Source organism: Aedes albopictus, chromosome 2 (assembly GCF_035046485.1).
Source record: "Aedes albopictus strain Foshan chromosome 2, AalbF5, whole genome shotgun sequence".
Taxonomy (NCBI): Eukaryota; Metazoa; Arthropoda; class Insecta; order Diptera; family Culicidae; genus Aedes; species Aedes albopictus.
In genome coordinates this window covers 327,168,261-327,191,139 of record NC_085137.1, presented here as the reverse complement: position 1 = coordinate 327,191,139, position 22,879 = coordinate 327,168,261, and the positions used below count along the sequence as shown (strand labels likewise).

General features: G+C 41.7%; 1 protein-coding gene across 31 annotated transcripts in view; it reads left to right on the top strand.

Annotated features, from left to right (window-relative positions):
- Positions 1 to 22,879, top strand: part of LOC109399478 (transient receptor potential cation channel trpm) — a 537,415-nt gene that overhangs the window by 357,717 nt on the left and 156,819 nt on the right. For 17 of the 31 annotated variants that reach the window (XM_062852473.1, XM_062852465.1, XM_062852471.1 and 14 more), the window contains exons 1-2: positions 7,735 to 7,867; positions 16,084 to 16,552. The exons of 9 other annotated variants lie outside the window; for them this stretch is intronic. In XM_062852473.1, the coding sequence (XP_062708457.1) occupies positions 16,238 to 16,552 (315 nt within the window). In that variant the 5' untranslated portion in view covers positions 7,735 to 7,867; positions 16,084 to 16,237. Of the gene's footprint in view, positions 1 to 7,466; positions 7,681 to 7,734; positions 7,868 to 16,083; positions 16,553 to 22,879 lie in introns of those variants that run through there. 5 more of the 31 variants (XM_062852453.1, XM_062852450.1, XM_062852448.1 and 2 more) reach the window with 5 other exon arrangements.

The window sequence follows — 22,879 nt, the reverse complement described above, 5'->3', positions numbered from 1 at the left end:
CAACGAATATTGTAGCGCGATTCTGATCCCGGATTTTTCACTCGCACTTCCATCGCCCTATCGAGAAAACCGACTGACCAACGAATATTGTAGCGCGATTCTGATCCCGGATTTTTCACTCGCACTTCCATCGCCTATCGAGAAAACCGACTGACCAACGAATATTGTAGCGCGATTCTGATCCCGGATTTTTCACTCGCACTTCCATCGCCCTATCGAGAAAACCGACTGACCAACGAATATTCCCGGGCAGAAAAGAATTACAAAACAATTGCAAGTTTTACCATTCAAAACGAATTACTGAATGGTAAAATTTGTCATTGGTTTGTTTGAAATAAGTGACAAAAGGGCAAAAATAATAACTGACATTGTTTGATAAAATAACTAAAGAATGTCAAATTTTGACATTACAATGGCAAACCAAGAACAATAAAAATTAAGATTGAGAATTGCAAAATATACCATTGAGTTATTGAAAATAGAACAATAGGGGGATTCACTTAACAGCGTAAACTGATTAAACTAATTAAACGTCGCGATCACCAAGGCAATCTTTGATTATTTCATTCGCAAAATCATGAAACATTTCAAATAAGCAGAAAATCATGGCTTATGGCTAGTACGCAGATCCCAAGAAATTTCTTGGCCTATCTCGATGCGTGGGAAATTCAGGCAAGGAATCGCTCAAGAAATAATACAGCGTCGCTTTATTCCGGTTCCTAGTACGGAGCTGAAACGAAACGTCAAATCAAATGGGGCTTGCTGTGTTAAATTTCTTGACCATTCCGGTCACGGAAAAATAATGCACTGAACGAAAATTACTTGAGCGATTCCGTTTGAAGTGCATACCTCGCATTACGCAGCAATTTAATCTGTTTAGTGAGTACCCCTAATATCAAAATTAGTTATTCCCTTGTCATTCAAAAGAAGGGTATATTAACCCTTTCCTTCCCACAACTTTGAACGACTATTTCTATGCCAAGAAAGCGTTTCCGAAAAAAGTGCTTGAACAAAAGTTATTGCAAATTGGCCAAATTTTTCGAAATCAACATAAAAAATTTTAGTTGTAAATCAATAGCATTTTGATTGTTTATCAATAGTTCCATTATTGAAACAAGTAGTTGGGAGTTGGGTTTACCTAATGAGATTACAATCATATTTTAAAAACTATTGCATCATATTCATCTAATTTTGTTTGTCTCGAGTTCGTCGAAAATTGATGGTGCTCTAGAGCAACCATGGGAAGTAGAGGGTTAAGTTGTTTATTCCAATAACAAAGTGAAAACTTATAAGTTTTTTGGATGGAAAGTAATTGCAAACAAATATCAAAATTTACCATTAGAATAACCAAAGTTCAAATTTTGTCATTATGTTGTTCTTGATAACTGCCAACACTGCGAGTGCATCAAACTCGCAAAAGGTCAACAATATCTCACCAATTGCAAAATTTGTTATGATAGCAAAATAAGACATTCAGTAGTTATTCTACCCAATTTTAAAATGACAAGCGAATGGCATATTTTGATATGATATCATATTATGCTATTCACATGCTGTTTTAAGCTCTTCATGAAGAACTCATGAATGACAAAATAAGTTATGACAATAAAATTTGTTATTCTTTTGTTTTTGGTTTGTCATTCACCTCTACCCGGGTTGTAGCGCGATTCTGAACCCGGATTTTTCACTCGCACTTCCATCGCCCTATCGAGAAAACCGACTGACCAACGAATATTGTAGCACGATTCTGATCCCGGATTTTTCACTCGCACTTCCATCGCCCTACCGAGAAAACCGACTGACCAACGAATATTGTAGCACGATTCTGATCCCGGATTTTTCACTCGCACTTCCATCGCCCTATCGAGAAAACCGACTGACCAACGAATATTGTAGCGCGATTCTGATCCCGGATTTTTCACTCGCACTTCCATCGCCCTATCGAGAAAACCGACTGACCAACGAATATTGTAGCGCGATTCTGATCCCGGATTTTTCACTCGCACTTCCATCGCCCTATCGAGAAAACCGACTGACCAACGAATATTGTAGCGCGATTCTGATCCCGGATTTTTCACTCGCACTTCCATCGCCCTATCGAGAAAACCGACTGACCAACGAATATTGTAGCGCGATTCTGAACCCGGATTTTTCACTCGCACTTCCATCGCCCTATCGAGAAAACCGACTGACCAACGAATATTGTAGCGCGATTCTGAACCCGGATTTTTCACTCGCACTTCCATCGCCCTACCGAGAAAACCGACTGACCAACGAATATTGTAGCGCGACTCTGATCCCGGATTTTTCACTCGCACTTCCATCGCCCTATCGAGAAAACCGACTGACCAACGAATATTGTAGCGCGATTCTGATCCCGGATTTTTCACTCGCACTTCCATCGCCCTATCGAGAAAACCGACTGACCAACGAATATTGTAGCGCGATTCTGATCCCGGATTTTTCACTCGCACTTCCATCGCCCTATCGAGAAAACCGACTGACCAACGAATATTGTAGCGCGATTCTGAACCCGGATTTTTCACTCGCACTTCCATCGCCCTACCGAGAAAACCGACTGACCAACGAATATTGTAGCGCGACTCTGATCCCGGATTTTTCACTCGCACTTCCATCGCCCTATCGAGAAAACCGACTGACCAACGAATATTGTAGCGCGATTCTGAACCCGGATTTTTCACTCGCACTTCCATCGCCCTATCGAGAAAACCGACTGACCAACGAATATTGTAGCGCGATTCTGAACCCGGATTTTTCACTCGCACTTCCATCGCCCTATCGAGAAAACCGACTGACCAACGAATATTGTAGCGCGATTCTGATCCCGGATTTTTCACTCGCACTTCCATCGCCCTATCGAGAAAACCGACTGACCAACGAATATTGTAGCGCGATTCTGAACCCGGATTTTTCACTCGCACTTCCATCGCCCTATCGAGAAAACCGACTGACCAACGAATATTGTAGCGCGATTCTGAACCCGGATTTTTCACTCGCACTTCCATCGCCCTATCGAGAAAACCGACTGACCAACGAATATTGTAGCGCGATTCTGATCCCGGATTTTTCACTCGCACTTCCATCGCCCTACCGAGAAAACCGACTGACCAACGAATATTGTAGCACGATTCTGATCCCGGATTTTTCACTCGCACTTCCATCGCCCTATCGAGAAAACCGACTGACCAACGAATATTGTAGCGCGATTCTGAACCCGGATTTTTCACTCGCACTTCCATCGCCCTACCGAGAAAACCGACTGACCAACGAATATTGTAGCGCGACTCTGATCCCGGATTTTTCACTCGCACTTCCATCGCCCTATCGAGAAAACCGACTGACCAACGAATATTGTAGCGCGATTCTGATCCCGGATTTTTCACTCGCACTTCCATCGCCCTATCGAGAAAACCGACTGACCAACGAATATTGTAGCGCGATTCTGATCCCGGATTTTTCACTCGCACTTCCATCGCCCTATCGAGAAAACCGACTGACCAACGAATATTGTAGCGCGATTCTGAACCCGGATTTTTCACTCGCACTTCCATCGCCCTACCGAGAAAACCGACTGACCAACGAATATTGTAGCGCGACTCTGATCCCGGATTTTTCACTCGCACTTCCATCGCCCTATCGAGAAAACCGACTGACCAACGAATATTGTAGCGCGATTCTGAACCCGGATTTTTCACTCGCACTTCCATCGCCCTATCGAGAAAACCGACTGACCAACGAATATTGTAGCGCGATTCTGAACCCGGATTTTTCACTCGCACTTCCATCGCCCTATCGAGAAAACCGACTGACCAACGAATATTGTAGCGCGATTCTGATCCCGGATTTTTCACTCGCACTTCCATCGCCCTATCGAGAAAACCGACTGACCAACGAATATTGTAGCGCGATTCTGAACCCGGATTTTTCACTCGCACTTCCATCGCCCTATCGAGAAAACCGACTGACCAACGAATATTGTAGCGCGATTCTGAACCCGGATTTTTCACTCGCACTTCCATCGCCCTATCGAGAAAACCGACTGACCAACGAATATTGTAGCGCGATTCTGATCCCGGATTTTTCACTCGCACTTCCATCGCCCTACCGAGAAAACCGACTGACCAACGAATATTGTAGCACGATTCTGATCCCGGATTTTTCACTCGCACTTCCATCGCCCTATCGAGAAAACCGACTGACCAACGAATATTGTAGCGCGATTCTGATCCCGGATTTTTCACTCGCACTTCCATCGCCCTATCGAGAAAACCGACTGACCAACGAATATTGTAGCGCGATTCTGATCCCGGATTTTTCACTCGCACTTCCATCGCCCTATCGAGAAAACCGACTGACCAACGAATATTGTAGCGCGATTCTGATCCCGGATTTTTCACTCGCACTTCCATCGCCCTATCGAGAAAACCGACTGACCAACGAATATTGTAGCGCGATTCTGAACCCGGATTTTTCACTCGCACTTCCATCGCCCTATCGAGAAAACCGACTGACCAACGAATATTGTAGCGCGATTCTGATCCCGGATTTTTCACTCGCACTTCCATCGCCCTATCGAGAAAACCGACTGACCAACGAATATTGTAGCGCGATTCTGAACCCGGATTTTTCACTCGCACTTCCATCGCCCTACCGAGAAAACCGACTGACCAACGAATATTGTAGCGCGACTCTGATCCCGGATTTTTCACTCGCACTTCCATCGCCCTATCGAGAAAACCGACTGACCAACGAATATTGTAGCGCGATTCTGAACCCGGATTTTTCACTCGCACTTCCATCGCCCTATCGAGAAAACCGACTGACCAACGAATATTGTAGCGCGATTCTGATCCCGGATTTTTCACTCGCACTTCCATCGCCCTATCGAGAAAACCGACTGACCAACGAATATTGTAGCGCGATTCTGATCCCGGATTTTTCACTCGCACTTCCATCGCCCTATCGAGAAAACCGACTGACCAACGAATATTGTAGCGCGATTCTGAACCCGGATTTTTCACTCGCACTTCCATCGCCCTATCGAGAAAACCGACTGACCAACGAATATTGTAGCGCGATTCTGATCCCGGATTTTTCACTCGCACTTCCATCGCCCTACCGAGAAAACCGACTGACCAACGAATATTGTAGCGCGATTCTGATCCCGGATTTTTCACTCGCACTTCCATCGCCCTATCGAGAAAACCGACTGACCAACGAATATTGTAGCGCGATTCTGATCCCGGATTTTTCACTCGCACTTCCATCGCCCTATCGAGAAAACCGACTGACCAACGAATATTGTAGCGCGATTCTGAACCCGGATTTTTCACTCGCACTTCCATCGCCCTATCGAGAAAACCGACTGACCAACGAATATTGTAGCGCGATTCTGATCCCGGATTTTTCACTCGCACTTCCATCGCCCTATCGAGAAAACCGACTGACCAACGAATATTGTAGCGCGATTCTGATCCCGGATTTTTCACTCGCACTTCCATCGCCCTACCGAGAAAACCGACTGACCAACGAATATTGTAGCGCGATTCTGATCCCGGATTTTTCACTCGCACTTCCATCGCCCTATCGAGAAAACCGACTGACCAACGAATATTGTAGCGCGATTCTGATCCCGGATTTTTCACTCGCACTTCCATCGCCCTATCGAGAAAACCGACTGACCAACGAATATTGTAGCGCGATTCTGATCCCGGATTTTTCACTCGCACTTCCATCGCCCTACCGAGAAAACCGACTGACCAACGAATATTGTAGCGCGATTCTGATCCCGGATTTTTCACTCGCACTTCCATCGCCCTATCGAGAAAACCGACTGACCAACGAATATTGTAGCGCGATTCTGATCCCGGATTTTTCACTCGCACTTCCATCGCCCTACCGAGAAAACCGACTGACCAACGAATATTGTAGCGCGATTCTGATCCCGGATTTTTCACTCGCACTTCCATCGCCCTATCGAGAAAACCGACTGACCAACGAATATTGTAGCGCGATTCTGATCCCGGATTTTTCACTCGCACTTCCATCGCCCTATCGAGAAAACCGACTGACCAACGAATATTGTAGCGCGATTCTGAACCCGGATTTTTCACTCGCACTTCCATCGCCCTATCGAGAAAACCGACTGACCAACGAATATTGTAGCGCGATTCTGATCCCGGATTTTTCACTCGCACTTCCATCGCCCTACCGAGAAAACCGACTGACCAACGAATATTGTAGCACGATTCTGATCCCGGATTTTTCACTCGCACTTCCATCGCCCTATCGAGAAAACCGACTGACCAACGAATATTGTAGCGCGATTCTGAACCCGGATTTTTCACTCGCACTTCCATCGCCCTATCGAGAAAACCGACTGACCAACGAATATTGTAGCGCGATTCTGATCCCGGATTTTTCACTCGCACTTCCATCGCCCTATCGAGAAAACCGACTGACCAACGAATATTGTCCATGAAGAAGTTGGAAGAAGCTGCCTATGCGATAAAGGAAGCCATCGAGAATAAGACAGCGAAGGATCGGCGGGCACAGTTTGCGAGTTCGAACTCCAATTCTGGGTCATTACCAAGAAAAAAAGGTCGCTCGTAGAACGTTCTACTGATTTTCATTGAAGTATTATAGAATAACAAATGTTATTAAAATAGTAATCGGCTCTGTAGAGTTTTTAAGTAAACAGTTGAGCCTCTAAAATAAACGAACTAGAAAAAAAAAGTTATACTCAACGATCCTATGAAAAACCATTTCATATAAACCAACATATACAATCGTATCCAAAAGCTTGTATAGTTCAAGAAACTACTGTATCGCGTTCCACTACTAATCCACAGCCGGCGAAAAGCTCCAACCAATACGTAAGCAGTGCCAAACCAAAACAATGCTTACATGGGCAAAAGATAAACTAAAATTATGAACACTCGCGCCTCGCGGCATGTGCTCCCTTCTTCTTCTTTTTTCTGGCCAACTAGCACCGTTCGGCGCCAGTTGTGTTTAACGTCGGCTGGGTCTAGGAGCTAAGCCTTAAATTCCGACGCCCCAGGGAGACAGCCACCACACCTGAGGACCCTACATATCGAACCCATCAACACATGGGCCGGGACCTACGGCTTTACTTCCTATCCGAGGGAAGACGTGATCACGGATTTTATGTCTCAGAAAATCCCATCGGCGTCGACGGGAATTGAACCCCGACCGACTGGAGTTAGAGGCAACCACGCTTAAAACTACACCACCGACGCTGACTATGTGCTCCCTATCTCTGTGTACAAACAATCCATCCAAACGCGCACCCGTTCCGTATCTAACCCCAACCCACCGCATCATCGGCTGACCATGACTAGGCCCAACTTTTCCACAACTACTTGAAAGTGGTGCCGTGCCGCGCCGTGGCGACCGCGCCATCATCGTCTATCGCTCCGCACCACAGTCGAGTCAGTCGAGTGGTAGCGAACTCGAAATTTGGACGCTGGTACGCAATCGTTCTTAAAAAGAAAAAAAAAACGCGCGCTTGTTAATCATTTGCCGAATCTTACGGCGTAGAAATCAATCTCGTCGCGCGACCAGTCGCGAACTAAACAATTTCGGAAGAAAACGAAAAATCTCAATCGAAGGCGCATTCCGCAATAATCGTAAAACCCGGTTGGTTCGATACTTTGTTTTGGAATTTCAGTGTGACCTAGTGCTAATTGAGTTGCAAAGCTGCAAAAGAAAAAAAAACTCAATCAATCGATGGCGTTGATAGCGCATGTAGCCGCCACCGCCGTCGTCCTCGTCGTCGTCGTGTGATTCGATTTCGTCATTGTGTGGTTGTGTTGATGTTTGCCATGTGGGTGGATGATAAAGTTAGCCGGACAAAAGAAGGGGCTGTCCATAAACCACGTGGTCATTTTTTTGCGACTTCTCAACCCCCCCCCCCCCCCCCCCCCACGCGTGGTCATTAGTCCATACAAATATTTTTTTTATTCCATACAAAATGGTCATTGGCCGAACCCCCCCCTCATGACCACGTGGTTTATGGACAGCCCCGAATGTTGAAGTTTGGGGGGCGGTGAAGGTTTTTTTTGTCCGCTGTGGTGTTGGTTCTCTTCTCAGCCGTGATGTGTTTATTTTCGAATTGGATGGCAGCAGAGGTTGCATGGAAGGCAGAGATAAAAATGTTGAGCTAGGAAGCATTATTATGGACACATCAGCTGGTCTCGTGTAGTTGAAGTTGAGAGGAAAAAATGCGATAAGAATCAGTTGATGGTTATTGTATGGTTCGGCAAGATTAGCCACGTGGTTGATGTTAGCGAATAGGGTAAAATTACTGAAATTGTGTAATATTAAGCTTTGGGGTTTGTTTGGCCCTAACTGACTTATTTTTTCATGTGCTTCGATAGATCATAAAATGATACTCAATGAACGAGGATTGATGCTAACATGTAATGTTCAATGTTCACAAGAGCATAACTATCACAAAATTAATAATGACATCAGGTATTCAGGTATCAGTAGGTCGGCTCCAGAGGCACGTTCTCCTCCATTTGGGAATTTTTTTGCCATCGCCATGAACACGAGCCTATTCATCATTTACCTGACGGAGAAGGGTAGGAAAAAGGATAGGACAGGGAAAAGGACAGGTAAGGGAATAGGATCGTCATACACGCATAAGCGTACCACAATGGGTTCAAACAGCGCCCTGAGAAGGGCACTGTGATAACACATAAAGCGTAAAGAGAGCCTATAGTTCTTTACCACAGTGGGTCAAGAAGAGCAGAACGTCCTGAAGATTCAGGTTTCTGAAGTCAGTTTCACTTAATAAATGTTTTTCGAGTACTCCGAAACGCAATTGCGCAAAAACTGGACAGCTACATATTTGATACGAAGTTCCATAATCGGATTGACAGCAATCACAGGCAAATGAATCAGCTTGCTGAATATTCGCCATGTGATAGCTGAGTCGGCAGAGGCCAGTCAATGCTTTGACCAGCATGCTGCAATTCTGCTTTGACAGAATTGTTAGATACTTTGCAACCCCTAGAGATGGCGCAGTACAATACAATTTTGTTTGACGACATGACTCAAAACTATTCCAGTATTGTTTGTGCTGAGTGGCAGCCCAGGTGTCAATCTGAAGGTTTACCCAACACTTGGATACCGGAATAGCTGGCTCAGGGCCAATGAAGTCATGTGATGCTCCAGTGCGAGCTTACTCATCAGCCAATTCATTTCCAGCGATGGAAGAAGGGCCAGGTACCCATACAAGGTGAACAGCGTTTGCTGAATTCAGCTCCTCGATTTAAGTTCCACAAGCAATAACTATTTTCGACCTGGAGTTGGCCGAAGGAAGTGCTTTAATAGCAGGCTGGCTATCTGAACAGAAGTATACATATTACCTTGCCCATTACGTGCTGCTGAAGTGTTGATTGCACTCCGCACATAAGAGCAAAGATTTCAGCCAGAAAAACGGTGCAGTGTCTACCAAGTGAGTAAAACTGATACAGCCTTAGCTCACGAGAATAAACACCAGCACCTGCTCGACCTTCGAGAAGGGAGCCATCAGTGTAACATACATACGATGCCGTCTGAAATACTTCTCTCCAGATATCCAGATGTCCACTCTTCCCGGGAAGGAAATTGCGTGGAAAATGTCCTATGTGGAAAATTACAAGCAATTGTAAGATCACTTGGAGCAAGGACAATTTTGTCCCAATTCTCCAAAAGTGAAAACAACGAGGTGTGTGTTGATGTGCGGTTCACAGGAGTTTCCTCTAGTAGACCGAGTACCCGTAACCGGTAGGTGCAAGAAAGTGCTTCTTGTTTGAGATGAATGTGTAGTGGGGCAACGTCAAAGAGATTTTCGAGCGCTGCCGTAGGAGTTGAAGAGATCGCTTCAGACATCGCCATTAAGCACATCCTTTGGAGATGGCGTAACTTTGATTGGACCGATCTCACTTCGCCCTTTTGCTACCACACAAGACATCCATAGGCCAATATTGGTCGAACAACAGTTGTGTAGATCCATTTGATATACTTGGGGTTTAGACCCCAAGTTGTACCAAAGGTTCGCCGGCATTGCCCGAAGGCCATACAAGCTTTCTTGATTCTGAAGTCAATGTGACGTGTCCAGGAAAGCTTGGAATCAAGAATGGCTCCAACGTACTTTACCTGTTCAGTCACATCGATTTCAGAATCAAAGAGATGCCAAGGTCGAACGCTATTACAGTTTCGCCTTTCCGTAAAAAGAACAACAGATGTTTTAATCGGATTAACCGAAAGGTCATATTGGCGACACCAACCCTCAACTACCTGAAGGGCGCTTTGCATCAGGTCGAAAAGGGTGGTGATACACATACCAACTAACAATGCTAGATAGTCGTCGGCAAAACCATAAGTAGGAAAACCGCTATTATTGAGTTGCCTCAATAGCGTATCTGCTACGAGATTCCACAAAAGCGGTGATAAGACTCCCCCTTGGGGGGCATCCACAAACACTCAATTTCCTATTCCCTGCTAGGCGTAATGTCGAGAAGAGATATCGGTTTTTGAGCATTTGATGAATCCAATTGGAAATCATTGGAGATATACCATGCCTACGTGCGGCTTCCAATATGGCATCGAAAGGCACATTGTCAAAGACACCCTCGATATCTTAGAAAACACCCAAACAAGAGTCGCAGTGGACTTACCAGATTGGTAGGCATGTTGGTTCACATGAAGAGGCACGTTGGCCAGATGAACATCATGGATGTGATGATCCATAATGCGTTCTAAGCATTCCAGAAGAAAAGAGGTCAAACTGATAGGTCTGAAACTCTTTGATTCTTCATACGACGCACGACCCACTTTCGGAATAAACTTGACAGTAATATTACGGGGATTTTCGGCTTCCAGTCTTCGCGTAATCATAAACGGATTTATGCTCTACACCTGACGTTTCGGCTACATGTATTAAGCCTTTTTAGAAGGATAGATAATCACTCCGTATAATCGTGAGTTAGAATGTGTTGAACATAGTCGCACGTCATCCATTCAGTGGTTGAGTTCGATCGTTGGCGCACTTTTTAAATCTACCGGTTCACTTATATCGGGGTTTGTTTTACCTCCTACACTCTTGCTCTTGCCGGTCACTTTCGCGCCAATTTCGGATTCTGTCTCTTCTAACACATTCTCACATCTAACTCACGATTAAACGGAGTGATTATCTATCCTTCGAAAAAAGCTCAATACATGTAGCCGAAACGTCAGGTGTCGAGTATAAATCCGTTTATGATTACGCGAAGACTGGAAGCCGGAAATCCCCGTAACATAACCACATCACAGTCGATCCCCATACATCTTGACAGTAATATCCCGCCAGGATTTGGAAATATACCCTGTAGCAAAACTGCAAACAAGTATTTTTTTTTTTCAAAATATGTTCGAAATGTTCAAATCCCTTCTGAAGCAAAATAGGATAAATCCTATCTGCCACAGGAGATTTGAGAGGAGTAAAGCTATTAAGTGCCCACTTAATCGATTCTATAGTTACAATACTCCGAGCCGAAGCCAGGGAATCGTAACTACAAGAAAAGACATCAGGTTCATCCGAAGATGTAATATCCACACATCCGGGGAAGTGTGTGCTGAATAAGCATTTCAGAACTTCCTCATCAGAGGAAGTCAGATCACCATTTGGCAAACGAAGTCCGTTCACTCGGGAATCCTTACTGCCGTTCTACGCATAGTTGTCCCATGTTATATGGGATTCCCATATAACATGGGACAATTGGGCGTAGAACGGCAGCTTAGATTTCGCAAGGATTTTATTTAACCGACTGACTTCACTCAAACTGGAAACATTTGTACAAAGGTTTTCCCAGTCGGATCGTTCAGACCGGAGAGCTTTCCTGTAGGCCTTGCGAGCCGACCTGAAAGCCTCCAAACCAGCCGAACGTCGTCTTTTCCAACTCTTTCTAGTCTACATTGCTTCCTGAGTTTCGCCAGATCAGAGTTCCACCAAGGGGTTCCTCTTATGATCTTCACAGACCGTAGAGGGCATGCTTCTTCAAAAGCATTCACGATGAAGGTCGTTGTAGTATCAACGGCATCATCTAAATCACTTGGAGTGTCAATGGATGGTGAGTATCCATGAAATTTGGCCGCAACCAAATCAGTAAAAAGATCACAGTTTGTTGACCGGGGTTTCCTGAAACGCAATGCTTGCGAAGTAACATTTAAATGTTCAAAAAAGATGTAGCGATGGTCAGATAAAGATTCTTCATCTGACATATGTCAATTGGTCAGCTCGTGACTAATTCTACTAGAGCAAAGCGTTATGTCTAGCACTTCATCTCTAGCAGATAGCATGAAGGTTGGGCGGTTACCTATGTTAAGTAATGCAAGATCTGTACTAGTTAAGTACTCCATCAAACTAGAGCCTCTCAAGTTAATGTCTGAGCTGCCCCAGATGATATGGTGAGCATTAGCATCACTGCCAACAATTAGCGGAAGGCCTTTTGAAGTACAGTATGCGATGACTTGTTTGAAAGCATCCATAGAGGATGGTTCATCATGCGGTAAATAAACCGAAAAATAGACGTATTTCCTGTTGAGGTTTCCAACAGATACATCAATTGTGACAGTACATACATCTCTGGTGGTTGATTCAGAGATGAGTGTAGCAACTATTGCGTTGTTGACAAGCACACAGGCTCGAGGCATGACACGCGAGTTTGCCTTTTCATGTTTACTTGATCGTCAAGTCCCTGGACTACCGTCCCTGCTACCCTGAACAAATCTATTGTGGTTTATCTCGTGTTTTTTTGTATAATAGGGTATTGATTCCCTTATTAAGCATGTGGCTCCCATTTTCATCCTACGAAAAACAAAGCATTGATGCGCTGTTTGTTTTGTTTCTTATTTTTGTATTTTTTGTTAGAAGTGAGCACCCATGAAAACAAAAAGAACGGAATCAATCGGTGCCGTAATCGCTTGTTTTCGAATAGGATGAATATGGGAGCGTGAGATTACTGATGGAACACATACCCTACATGTCGTATTGCTTCATCACTATTAAGGAGTTATAAAGTTCACAAGCATATCACGGATCGCTACAAAATATTATTTTGTTTCATGCCCTCTTGCTTTTAAGCTCAATTTCTGTAGAAACCAACACAAATCTGACGAATGTTGCAGTAGGTTTTATGAAATTCAATCATCCCAAGTAACAATTATACTTTTGTGGCAATCCTGAAGTAATTTCTAAGATAGAATCATAAAACTTAGCAATAATGCTCTTTGTTCTGCAAATCTGAGATAAAATAGGTATAAAACATCCATAAGACTAATCTGGCCCACTCTTCAGGAGATCTTCAAAGCTGCTTTTGAAGACTGCTTTGAAACAAGTTGTATTTATGTACATGCGCTGATGATTGATTATAAGAACTCCATGAAACTTTAACAAGAATATCTTGAGGCATGTTGATCTTTTAGCTGTCTTTCTCAAAAGTGTCAACAGTGCATAATAAATGAAATCTTTTACCTAAGCATTATGCAGATGCAAACAAGTTTTGTTTCATGGATGAAATATAAATAGAACTGCGAAATAATTTTCATCAAATTGAAATGGCTAAAACATTTAAATTGCCTGACAGATCATTGATGACAGGAAATCGAAATTTTCCGTGCCATACCCACTTTTTCGTTGATATGCCACCCAAAACATACGAAAATTACAAAGCGCCTCAAAAATAATATCAATCAAAGGGTGTTAGGTTCCTGAGTGCAAACTTTTTAAAGGGTGATAGAGGACCATAAATGGTGAAAAAAATTGTTCTACGGATATGGTCAAATCTCAACCGTTACGTAGTTATTGAACTCCCCGTGTTTTTGACTCTCATTGCCTTAACTGGCTATAACTTTGTAATGGTCAAACTTATCGCAGTTTTTTTACCCTTATTCGAAAGATTATTGAATTTTCTATCAAATGGCATCTTGGAATAGATTGGTTTAGTTAAATTGCTAAGTTTACTAGAGCAAAATAGCTGAAAATAGCGTGTTTCAATTTGTTTTTGTCAATTATCTTTGAAACATGCGTAATAAATTAGAAATCTGTCTTAGGCAAAGTTGTGGCCCCTGTTCCACTCTACAATTCGTTCTTTGACGCCAAACTTCTAACTCTTATCGTTTTCTTGCAATTTTGATTTAAATGTGCAGTACATTGTGCAAAAAAGTGCTTTCTATGAAGATTGCAAATTTATGATCTGAAATGCGAAGTTTAAATCGAAATTGCAAAAAAACGATAAGAGATAGAACTTTGATGTCAAAGAACGAATTGTAGAGTGGAACAGGGGCCAAAACTTTGCCAAAGAAAGAACTTTAAATTATTACGCATTTTTCAAAGAAAATTGACAAAAACAATTTAAAACACAATACTTTTGAGCTATTTGCTCTAGAAAACTTAGTTATTTAACTAAACCATTCGATTCAAAGATGCCATTTGATAGAAAATTCAATAATCTTTCGAATAAGGGTGAAAAAACTGCGATAAGTTTGACCATTTCAAAGTTATAGCCAGTTAAGGCAATAAGAGTCATAAACATGGGGAGTTCAATAACTACGTAACGGTTGAGTTTTGACCATATGCGTAGAACAACTTTTTTCACCATTTATGGTCCTCTATCACCCTTTAAAAAGTTTGCACTCGGGAACCTAACACCCTGTATACGAAGACATAAATTTCCTTTAAAAACAAAAGGCTACGCCACTTTTTCAATTCTTTCCAAGCATGGCTGCCGTTCCAAGCGAACAAAACTCATGCAGCCGCCATCAATTGTTATTACCTTTTATCCAAACCCCCTCAAAACAATGATGGAACCAAGTCACCTTGCATGAACGCTACAGCCTTTATTGAAGATTGTTTTTACTAGTTATGATCTTAAGGCAGATTTGTTCATCTTAAATGAAACTTATTTGTTTTATACAAGAGTAACAGTCTTTGACAATTGTTTGTTTACGTTTTCGATGCTAGAAAGTTGTCTCTGTACATTTCGCGGTGTTTCGCGTCGAGATGTGCCAATTCTATTTTGTTTCCCTGTATTATTGCTATAAATAATGAAGTACAACTTACTACAATTACACTATTTGGGATGAGCTTGAGCAGAGTCACAGTAAGTACCCATTTCATTTTCGATTCGCATAGCTATGGCCTGTGTGAGAAACTGGTTGAAGGCAGGACGACAGCAGCCAGCTACTCGCATTTTTGATTGGCCGTAAAATCATTATTTCGTTGACATGATTAGTTTTTAGCACAAGAATGGCTAAATTATCAGTGAGCAAACATGCTTATGTGTTTATATTTGCATGAGAACGCGGTTTTCCAACCAATTTGTTGCATTCATTATTTGGATTGAAAAATAGTTCGTTGTCTTATCATTATTTCGCATAGTTCTTGTTCCAGAGTAATGGCTCTAGCTCAAGAATAGAAGGCTTCAAGAAGTTTTTAAAGGGGGTTAGCCAGATCAAATGCACTTTAATAAACGAAGCATGAACTTTTAATAAAATATGTTGATGTTATGTGTTGAAAATAACTTCAAATACGCCTTAAAACTTATTATAAGATTTAATGCTCTTGTAAATTCAGTTGTTTTATGCGCGAATTTCAAAATTAACTTGAAGACGACTTAAAAACCGCAAACGAACGAAGATTGTTTTCTCTTGATAAAAACAACTATAAATGTTCCATGAATTAGTCATGCTGTGATAAAGCTCCCATAAAAATACTCAAATCTAAAAGGAATTGAAATTGTTACTTGGGATATTAGGTATACTCTCCGATAGCATTTTTTCTAGTAGCTCAATGCTCCCATAACGACACTGTTGTGGAGCAATTAAATTCTACTGATGATAGAATCATTTAAATTGAACTTGTTCGGTCTACATCTATTCTTACGCCTCACAAAATAGTCATTAGGACCAGCAAAAAAAATCAATCTCGATAAGCTTAGTAACCTGCTGGGGCTCTCATCAAAATCTCTGCCTCTTCCAACAACATTGTCATTGTTCAACTTCGCAACACCACAGTAGACCTACTTGATGTGCTTAGTGTGTAAGAGATATAATGCAAATTTAATTACGTACCGACGAATCGCTCCCGAAAAGTTCCATGTGAAATTGCCATCAGAGAGCTGTCGTCGTGGTTGTCGTGAGTTGTCGTCAGTCTCCTCAACCCACTGACATGGATCCCTTCGACAACGAGCAGCCGTTTTTCCGCACGGCCACCGCTCCTGCCAGCTACTATGCCGGTAGCGTCCGCAGCACCTCTACCACCACCAATAACAACGGTGGTGGTGGCGGCCGTCGCGATTTCCCGATGCTGGCCCAAAAGTTACAACGAATGGAAAATTTCGATTTCTCCGCAACGCCACCGAGGGCGCCGTCGCCTCCACCCCCCTCGCTGTACTTCGACAACAACTCATCCGTTTCGTCGAGGTCGTCGATGGCCGATCCGCTGGATCTGAACGTGGTTCAACTGTTTTATCAAATCTGCAAGGTAAACAAGGGGAATATATGTGTATAGGGGAACAGAGCCCAAAATGCCAAGATGGGGTAAAATGGCCCAACTCATAAAATCGTTCCTGAATGGGACTTGATCATTGCTGTGGGTGAATGGTGTCAAGATATGTTTGCATTAATCATTCTTCTAGAAGCTAGGCCGCCAAACCGACGGAAAATCTTTTGATTTCCCAATGAAAATTAGCAACTTCCGGTTTTTCGTGCTTGCAATTAAGGTTTTTGGGTGATTTTATTACCAGCCAAGTGTTTCCAAGGAGATTGAGGCACCCATGGAGGCGCATGGTTGTTGATGTCTACGCTATCCATGTTAGGGGTCATTCAAATATGACGACCATCGTTTGGCGGGGAAAGGCGTGACACTCCATGTATTGAGTATATGAAAAAACGCGACAGAGAAATGAAAGTGAGTCGAAAATGCCAGAAAACTGATGGACGTAATTTTTGAATGTTTTCATGAAGTGGCATCTTACCCCATGGCAGGTGGCCTTTTTGCACCACTTCCGTTTTACGAACCAGTTTTTGAAATCGCTAAAAATCGATGAAAATGCAATAATTCAGTGAATATTTTTGCTGAAGCATCGAGCAAATATTGTCTAGTTGCTGTTACCACTTTGAAAGCCTAACAAATGAGGCTATATATCACTGAAAACGATGAAAGTTTGAAAAATGGCATATTGCCCCACTTTCCCCTATACGACACTTGGCCATGCAAAACGCAACGGGTGCACAATGGGATAGAGAATGAAAATGGCAACACAAATTGTATCATTTTTGGATATCTAGGTAGTTTAAATAAAACTACAGAAATTTTCTTTAAATATCATGAGGTTGATAGGAACGAAACATTTTTCTACATTTTACCGTTGGAGAGCATTCACCTCCGTCAGAAAGAAATTTATATAGGGTATCAGGTATCAGAAAAGTGGCTCAAGTGGCACGTTCTCCTCTGTGTGGGAGGAGTGATACTTTGACCTATTATGTCAATGAGGTACTGATACAGGTGGCGCAGATGAACATTGCGAACCACCAGTTGTATCTTTTGTTCTACCGCTAATCTTATGCAACTCAACCCGAGCAGAAGGGAATAGCAACAGCATAATAAAATGTGTTATTTTGGAAAAATAACTGAGTAGCGGAAAGAGTTATTTTCATGTTATTTATATAACATATCCTGTTATAAACTTGTCTGTCATAAGCGGCAAAATAACAAATATTATAACAAAAAATGTTCCTGGAAGACCTGTTTAATAACATGTTTTGTTAGTTTCAATAACAACCTAATAACAGCGAATTTTGAAAATGTTTCAATAACAAATTTTGATATGAATACGTTATTGATAACAATCTGAAAACAAAATTTGCTTTTTTTTCTGTTGCGGATAGGAACTCCTCCAAAGTCCCATATGCATTCAATGGGATACGCAACAATAGGATCTATTGTTAAATGTTTCATTCATAATTAGGACGCTATTGTTGTCGCAAGCGATTTCTTATCGAAAACAAAGACAAACAATAGTTCTCGTTTATTTTCCAAACAACTTACGATGAAAAACTAGCGTCGTTTTGAAACCCTTTATTAGGTGGTTCATTGTTTATAAGATTAATTTACATTATTACCTCATAGATTGACACATTTATCCTAGTTAATCAAAGTGGGCTCGATGCAGTGAAATCAATAAAAATAAAATGTCTAAACATAATCAATGGAGTTCTTGATAACTTATTTTTTACATTTTTGTCGAAAATGTGTTGTTCGTCGTTGAATTTCACCAGTTGATCCAAAATGTTTCATAAACTGGCTAACACTCTATTACACTCTCTATTTTCGTATTCATACCTAACTGAAACTGGGACAAAAAAAAAACAGGTATACTTTTCAAAGTGCTTATAAAACAAAAGGCTGATAAGTTGGCACTGTAACGTAATGTCAGTAAGAAGAGGAACTGATGACAAAATAATATTTTCTCTTACAGCGTGAGGAACTGCTGTGAACAACGAAAATCTCGAATGGTGTACTTTTGATTGTAAAGCTAGTTATGTTGTAATATTAATGATCAAATATTTGTACTAGTCTCAATGACACAATAATAACTGAACTTGTGCTACAACAAAACATGTTATTGAAATGTAATTTAAAGAAAATATACCAAGATCACGATCATAACAAAATAAGATTGCCCAACAGAACATGTTATGGAACGGTGATGACTTAATAAGTTAATAATAACAAACCGAGATATAAAAACAGTTTTTGTGATTCCGTTGTTATTATTTTGATATTTTCCTCTGCTCGGGAATTAGTGACGTCACTAATTGAGTTGCATAAGATCAGCGGTAGAACAAAAGAGACAACTAGTGGTTCGCAATGTTTATCTGCGCCACCTGTATTTGTACCTCTTTGCTATTATGTTAGCCTCGTATGACAATTTTTACCATAACTCGTGAATCACACAGCGTAACATTTTTTTGTCTCAAGAGCAAACTTATGTGTCTCCGAAGGTTTTTGGGCCGCTGAATCCGAATCCGGGCTCAGATTTGCTCTAACACGTCACAATTTTAAGCTATACCTCAATTTATAGGGCAAAATATGCGATTTTGGGCTTTTTTGACTGCAAGCCATTAAGCATGGAAATATTTTTTTGGGCAATCAAAAGATTAATTGGTCAATTAACATCTAAATTAACGATTCATGCAAAATATTTCGTTTTACCTAATCAAATTTGATAGATTTAAGCATTTTATGTTAGTATGAAAACTTGCATGCAACTTTTGGAGGGCGACTTGTATGGGAAATATCATACCTAACATAAATCGCTTAAAACTATCAAAATCGATTTGGTAAAACGAAATATTTTGCATATGTCGTTAATTTAGATGATAATTGACCAATTAACCTTTTGATTGCTTTAAAAAATATTTCCATGCTTAATGGCTTGCAGTCAAAAAAGCCCAAAATCGCATATTTTGCCCTATAAATTGAGGTATAGCTCAAAATTGTGACGTGTTGGAGCAAATCTGAGCCCGGATTCGGATTCAGCGGCCCAAAAGACTTCGGAGACACATAAGTTTGCTCTTGAGACAGACCAAAAGTTAATTTTTGTTACGCTGTGTCATTGGACTAGACATGATATTTTTATCCTATCCTTTTTTTTAAGATTCGACCGTCTTTTCCAAAATCTGTCCCACCGTTCGTCGCTGATGACAGGCATGAGCCGGGACGGGTTTCAAATCGTCAGGGACCTAATCTCTCGCTCGGTGGTCGTAGAAACCAGACGAGATTAACCTTTCAGCGCGCGCGCTGTTGTAAAAAGTACAACACTGCCAAAAAACCTCGCTTTTCGTATACAGCGCCAGCGCGGTGCAGTTTCGGTTGCTTGTTGGCGCGCGTCCTGGAAGGTTAAGGGAGAAGCACGAGCTTTCGTGAGCTCCTCCGTCGTCAGCTGAGTGACACTGTGCGCTGCGCTGCGAATGCGAAGTCGATTATGATGACTAAATTTAGACGTCGTCGCTCGTCGTGGGCCTAATTGCAATAATTTTCCTTCGACACGAGCAGCCAAGCGCAATCCGATGAGTTTGGGCGACGACAGTGACTGGTGGTGCAGATTAAGAATTTGATTAGATGATTAGGCAAATTGGTACGTGTGATAATTTGCTCCTGAACGAAATTCGGGGGGTGCTAATAGAGTAGAATTTTGAATTCGTTTGCTCTCTTATAAAGTTTTGCCTAACTTTTTTGGTAGAACTTGATTGAACTTTTAGATCGTGACGTAAATTTCAACTGTAAATTGATCTACTGTTTCAAATGGAAAATTCAAATTGAAAAATCTTACGCGCCTTACAAAAATATTTTGGCTCTCATACAAAAAATCTTACAGAGCGGGGTGGGAGTGTCAAAAAATCGTGAAAATTCCCTTACGTAATAAATGGACAGACGCGAAGTGGGAACCTATTAATGAGAGGATAATTGTAGCCAGATTCAGAACACGGGTTCGAAAACTTACCATGATCCAATGTTACGCGCCACTTGTGAAAGTGGCGCCAAACCGACTGCACCTCTTTTCTGCGAGCCGGATCGATTTCCGAAAAATCAGTCCATCCAACCCACGGCCAGAACAAAGTGGGTGAATTGTCAGAGCATAAACCGTTGACAAAGGTGCCTATGCTGCAGGCCCTTAACGATAAAACGGAACATTGTTAATCCCAAGAAGAAGGCACAATAAATGTGTCCGAAACGTCGGATGAAAACATAAGAATACGTTTTTAATTGAAAGAGACTGGAAGCCATTACCCCGAATAAATATTTTTCCTTAACATCCGGCTTCCTCGCACCCTATTTCGCCATAGTGTACCAGTTATTGCTAATCCCATAAGGAATGCATGTAAATAGTGTGAAGTTTAACCCAAATTAACAAATGTGTCCATAACCGGTACAGGGTTCCTATCATTGGCACACGCCGTTATAAATACTTAAAGTAGTTTTGGATCCGTTACTATATTTTTCCTGTAAAGTATGACAACGAATCCATCATTTGCCATATCGATGACATTCGTCGGTCTTCTACTTATTTTTGTAGAAATATTTTTCTTTCGGTAGTGCAATAACTGGTACAGGCACCCTAATATCTTTTGAATGAGACTTAGGGTTTTGAAATCAGACGCGATTTGGGGAAGATTTGGGCCTATAAAAATGACATGCTTTGAGGGGGTGACCCCAAACTTTTGATCAGAAGTGTATATCTTCTTGCAATTTCCCGATCAAAAGTTTCGGGTCACCCCCTCAAAAACATGTACAAACCAAAACCCTACCCTAGATCTCATTCAAAAGATAAAGCCGATATTTTACCAAACCTTTACCAATCTCAAAGCTGTTTGATGAGAGAAAAATGTTAGGGATTACCGCTTAACCTTTTGAAGCCGATATTTTTCGCCGCTGTCGACGCAACCTCGCTGGTGTCGAACACGTTTGTTATGCTCGGTTTCATCGCCGGGGTCATATATGACCCCTCCGGCTTCAAAGGGTTAAGGCGAAACTGGATCCATTTCCTCACTTTTTGTTTTTTTTTTATAAAATAACGAAGCACTATTTTCAAAATCGGTTTTCGTACACATGTAGAGTATGGATCAAGGTATATCCTGATTTTTTTTCGTAGTGGAAAATGTTTTTCGTTTTTGCAGAAACCATTTTTGAATAAAATTTCACAAAAATCAAAAACCAAAAAAATGAGGAAATGCCTCCAGTTTCACCTTAAGGGGGGATGTTAGATCATAGTAAACGTTGAATTATGTATGAATAAAACATCATTAGTTACTTGCAGTCTAACTTTGACTAGACGTCTCTATCAATTACTGATATGATCAATGTTACCCTAAGCCAACAGAATGAAATATTAGATTAAAAAGTCTATTTGAACATGTTTTCAAGTTTCACAATACTTTTTCGACTAACTAAACACATACTCAGAGGGCCAGTACTTGTTTTAAAAATATAAAACATGTACAGTTTGCTTTAACAAAAGAGCAATCCAAAAAAGGTCGAACATTTTGATTAATGTCATCCCGGATTATGGTACTATTTTTGACTATGTCTAATAATAAATGTGATGTTGAACAAATAAATGTAAGTAATGATAGGTTCTGCTGCCCAAACACGGGAAGCTACCTGGCGATCCGTCTGCGTACAGACGAGTGTCAAGACTGACTATTCATACCTAGAGGTTAGATGACTCTTGGATTCCGGATAACCACTTTGGCTTCCGAAAGGGAAGATCGACGGTGGACGCTATAAATTCAGGGGCATGGAAAGGAGAATCTGCTATTGTGCGGTTGTCACGCTAGACATGAAGAACGACTTCAATAGCGTCAGTTGTGCTGCCAGCTGTGCATACATCATCTAGGAGTCCCAGATAGCCTGCATATGCCGTACACTGGAGAGCTACTTCCATGGAGCTTCTTTGCGACACCGAAGAAGTAGAGAGGAGCTGCATCATCATCGCGTAGATACATCAAGGGTCAATCCTGGGCCCAGTACAATTATTAAATTACGGACCTAGATGTAGATGCAGCACATTTACCAACTCACTCTATACTATTAGTAACTGAAAAATTTCTCTATGTACAACGAAATCAAGAACGTTTCCATAGAAATAAACCGATCGGAAATCGAAATCGGCACTCTCAGCATGGTGTTACTGAAAACTCGCACGTTTACCGCTTGGACAATATACATATAAGCCTCATGTGCTAACTAAATGACCAGTAGGTGAAAGTTTCTTACTAGTATGCAATGGAGCAGCTTCTGAGAAGA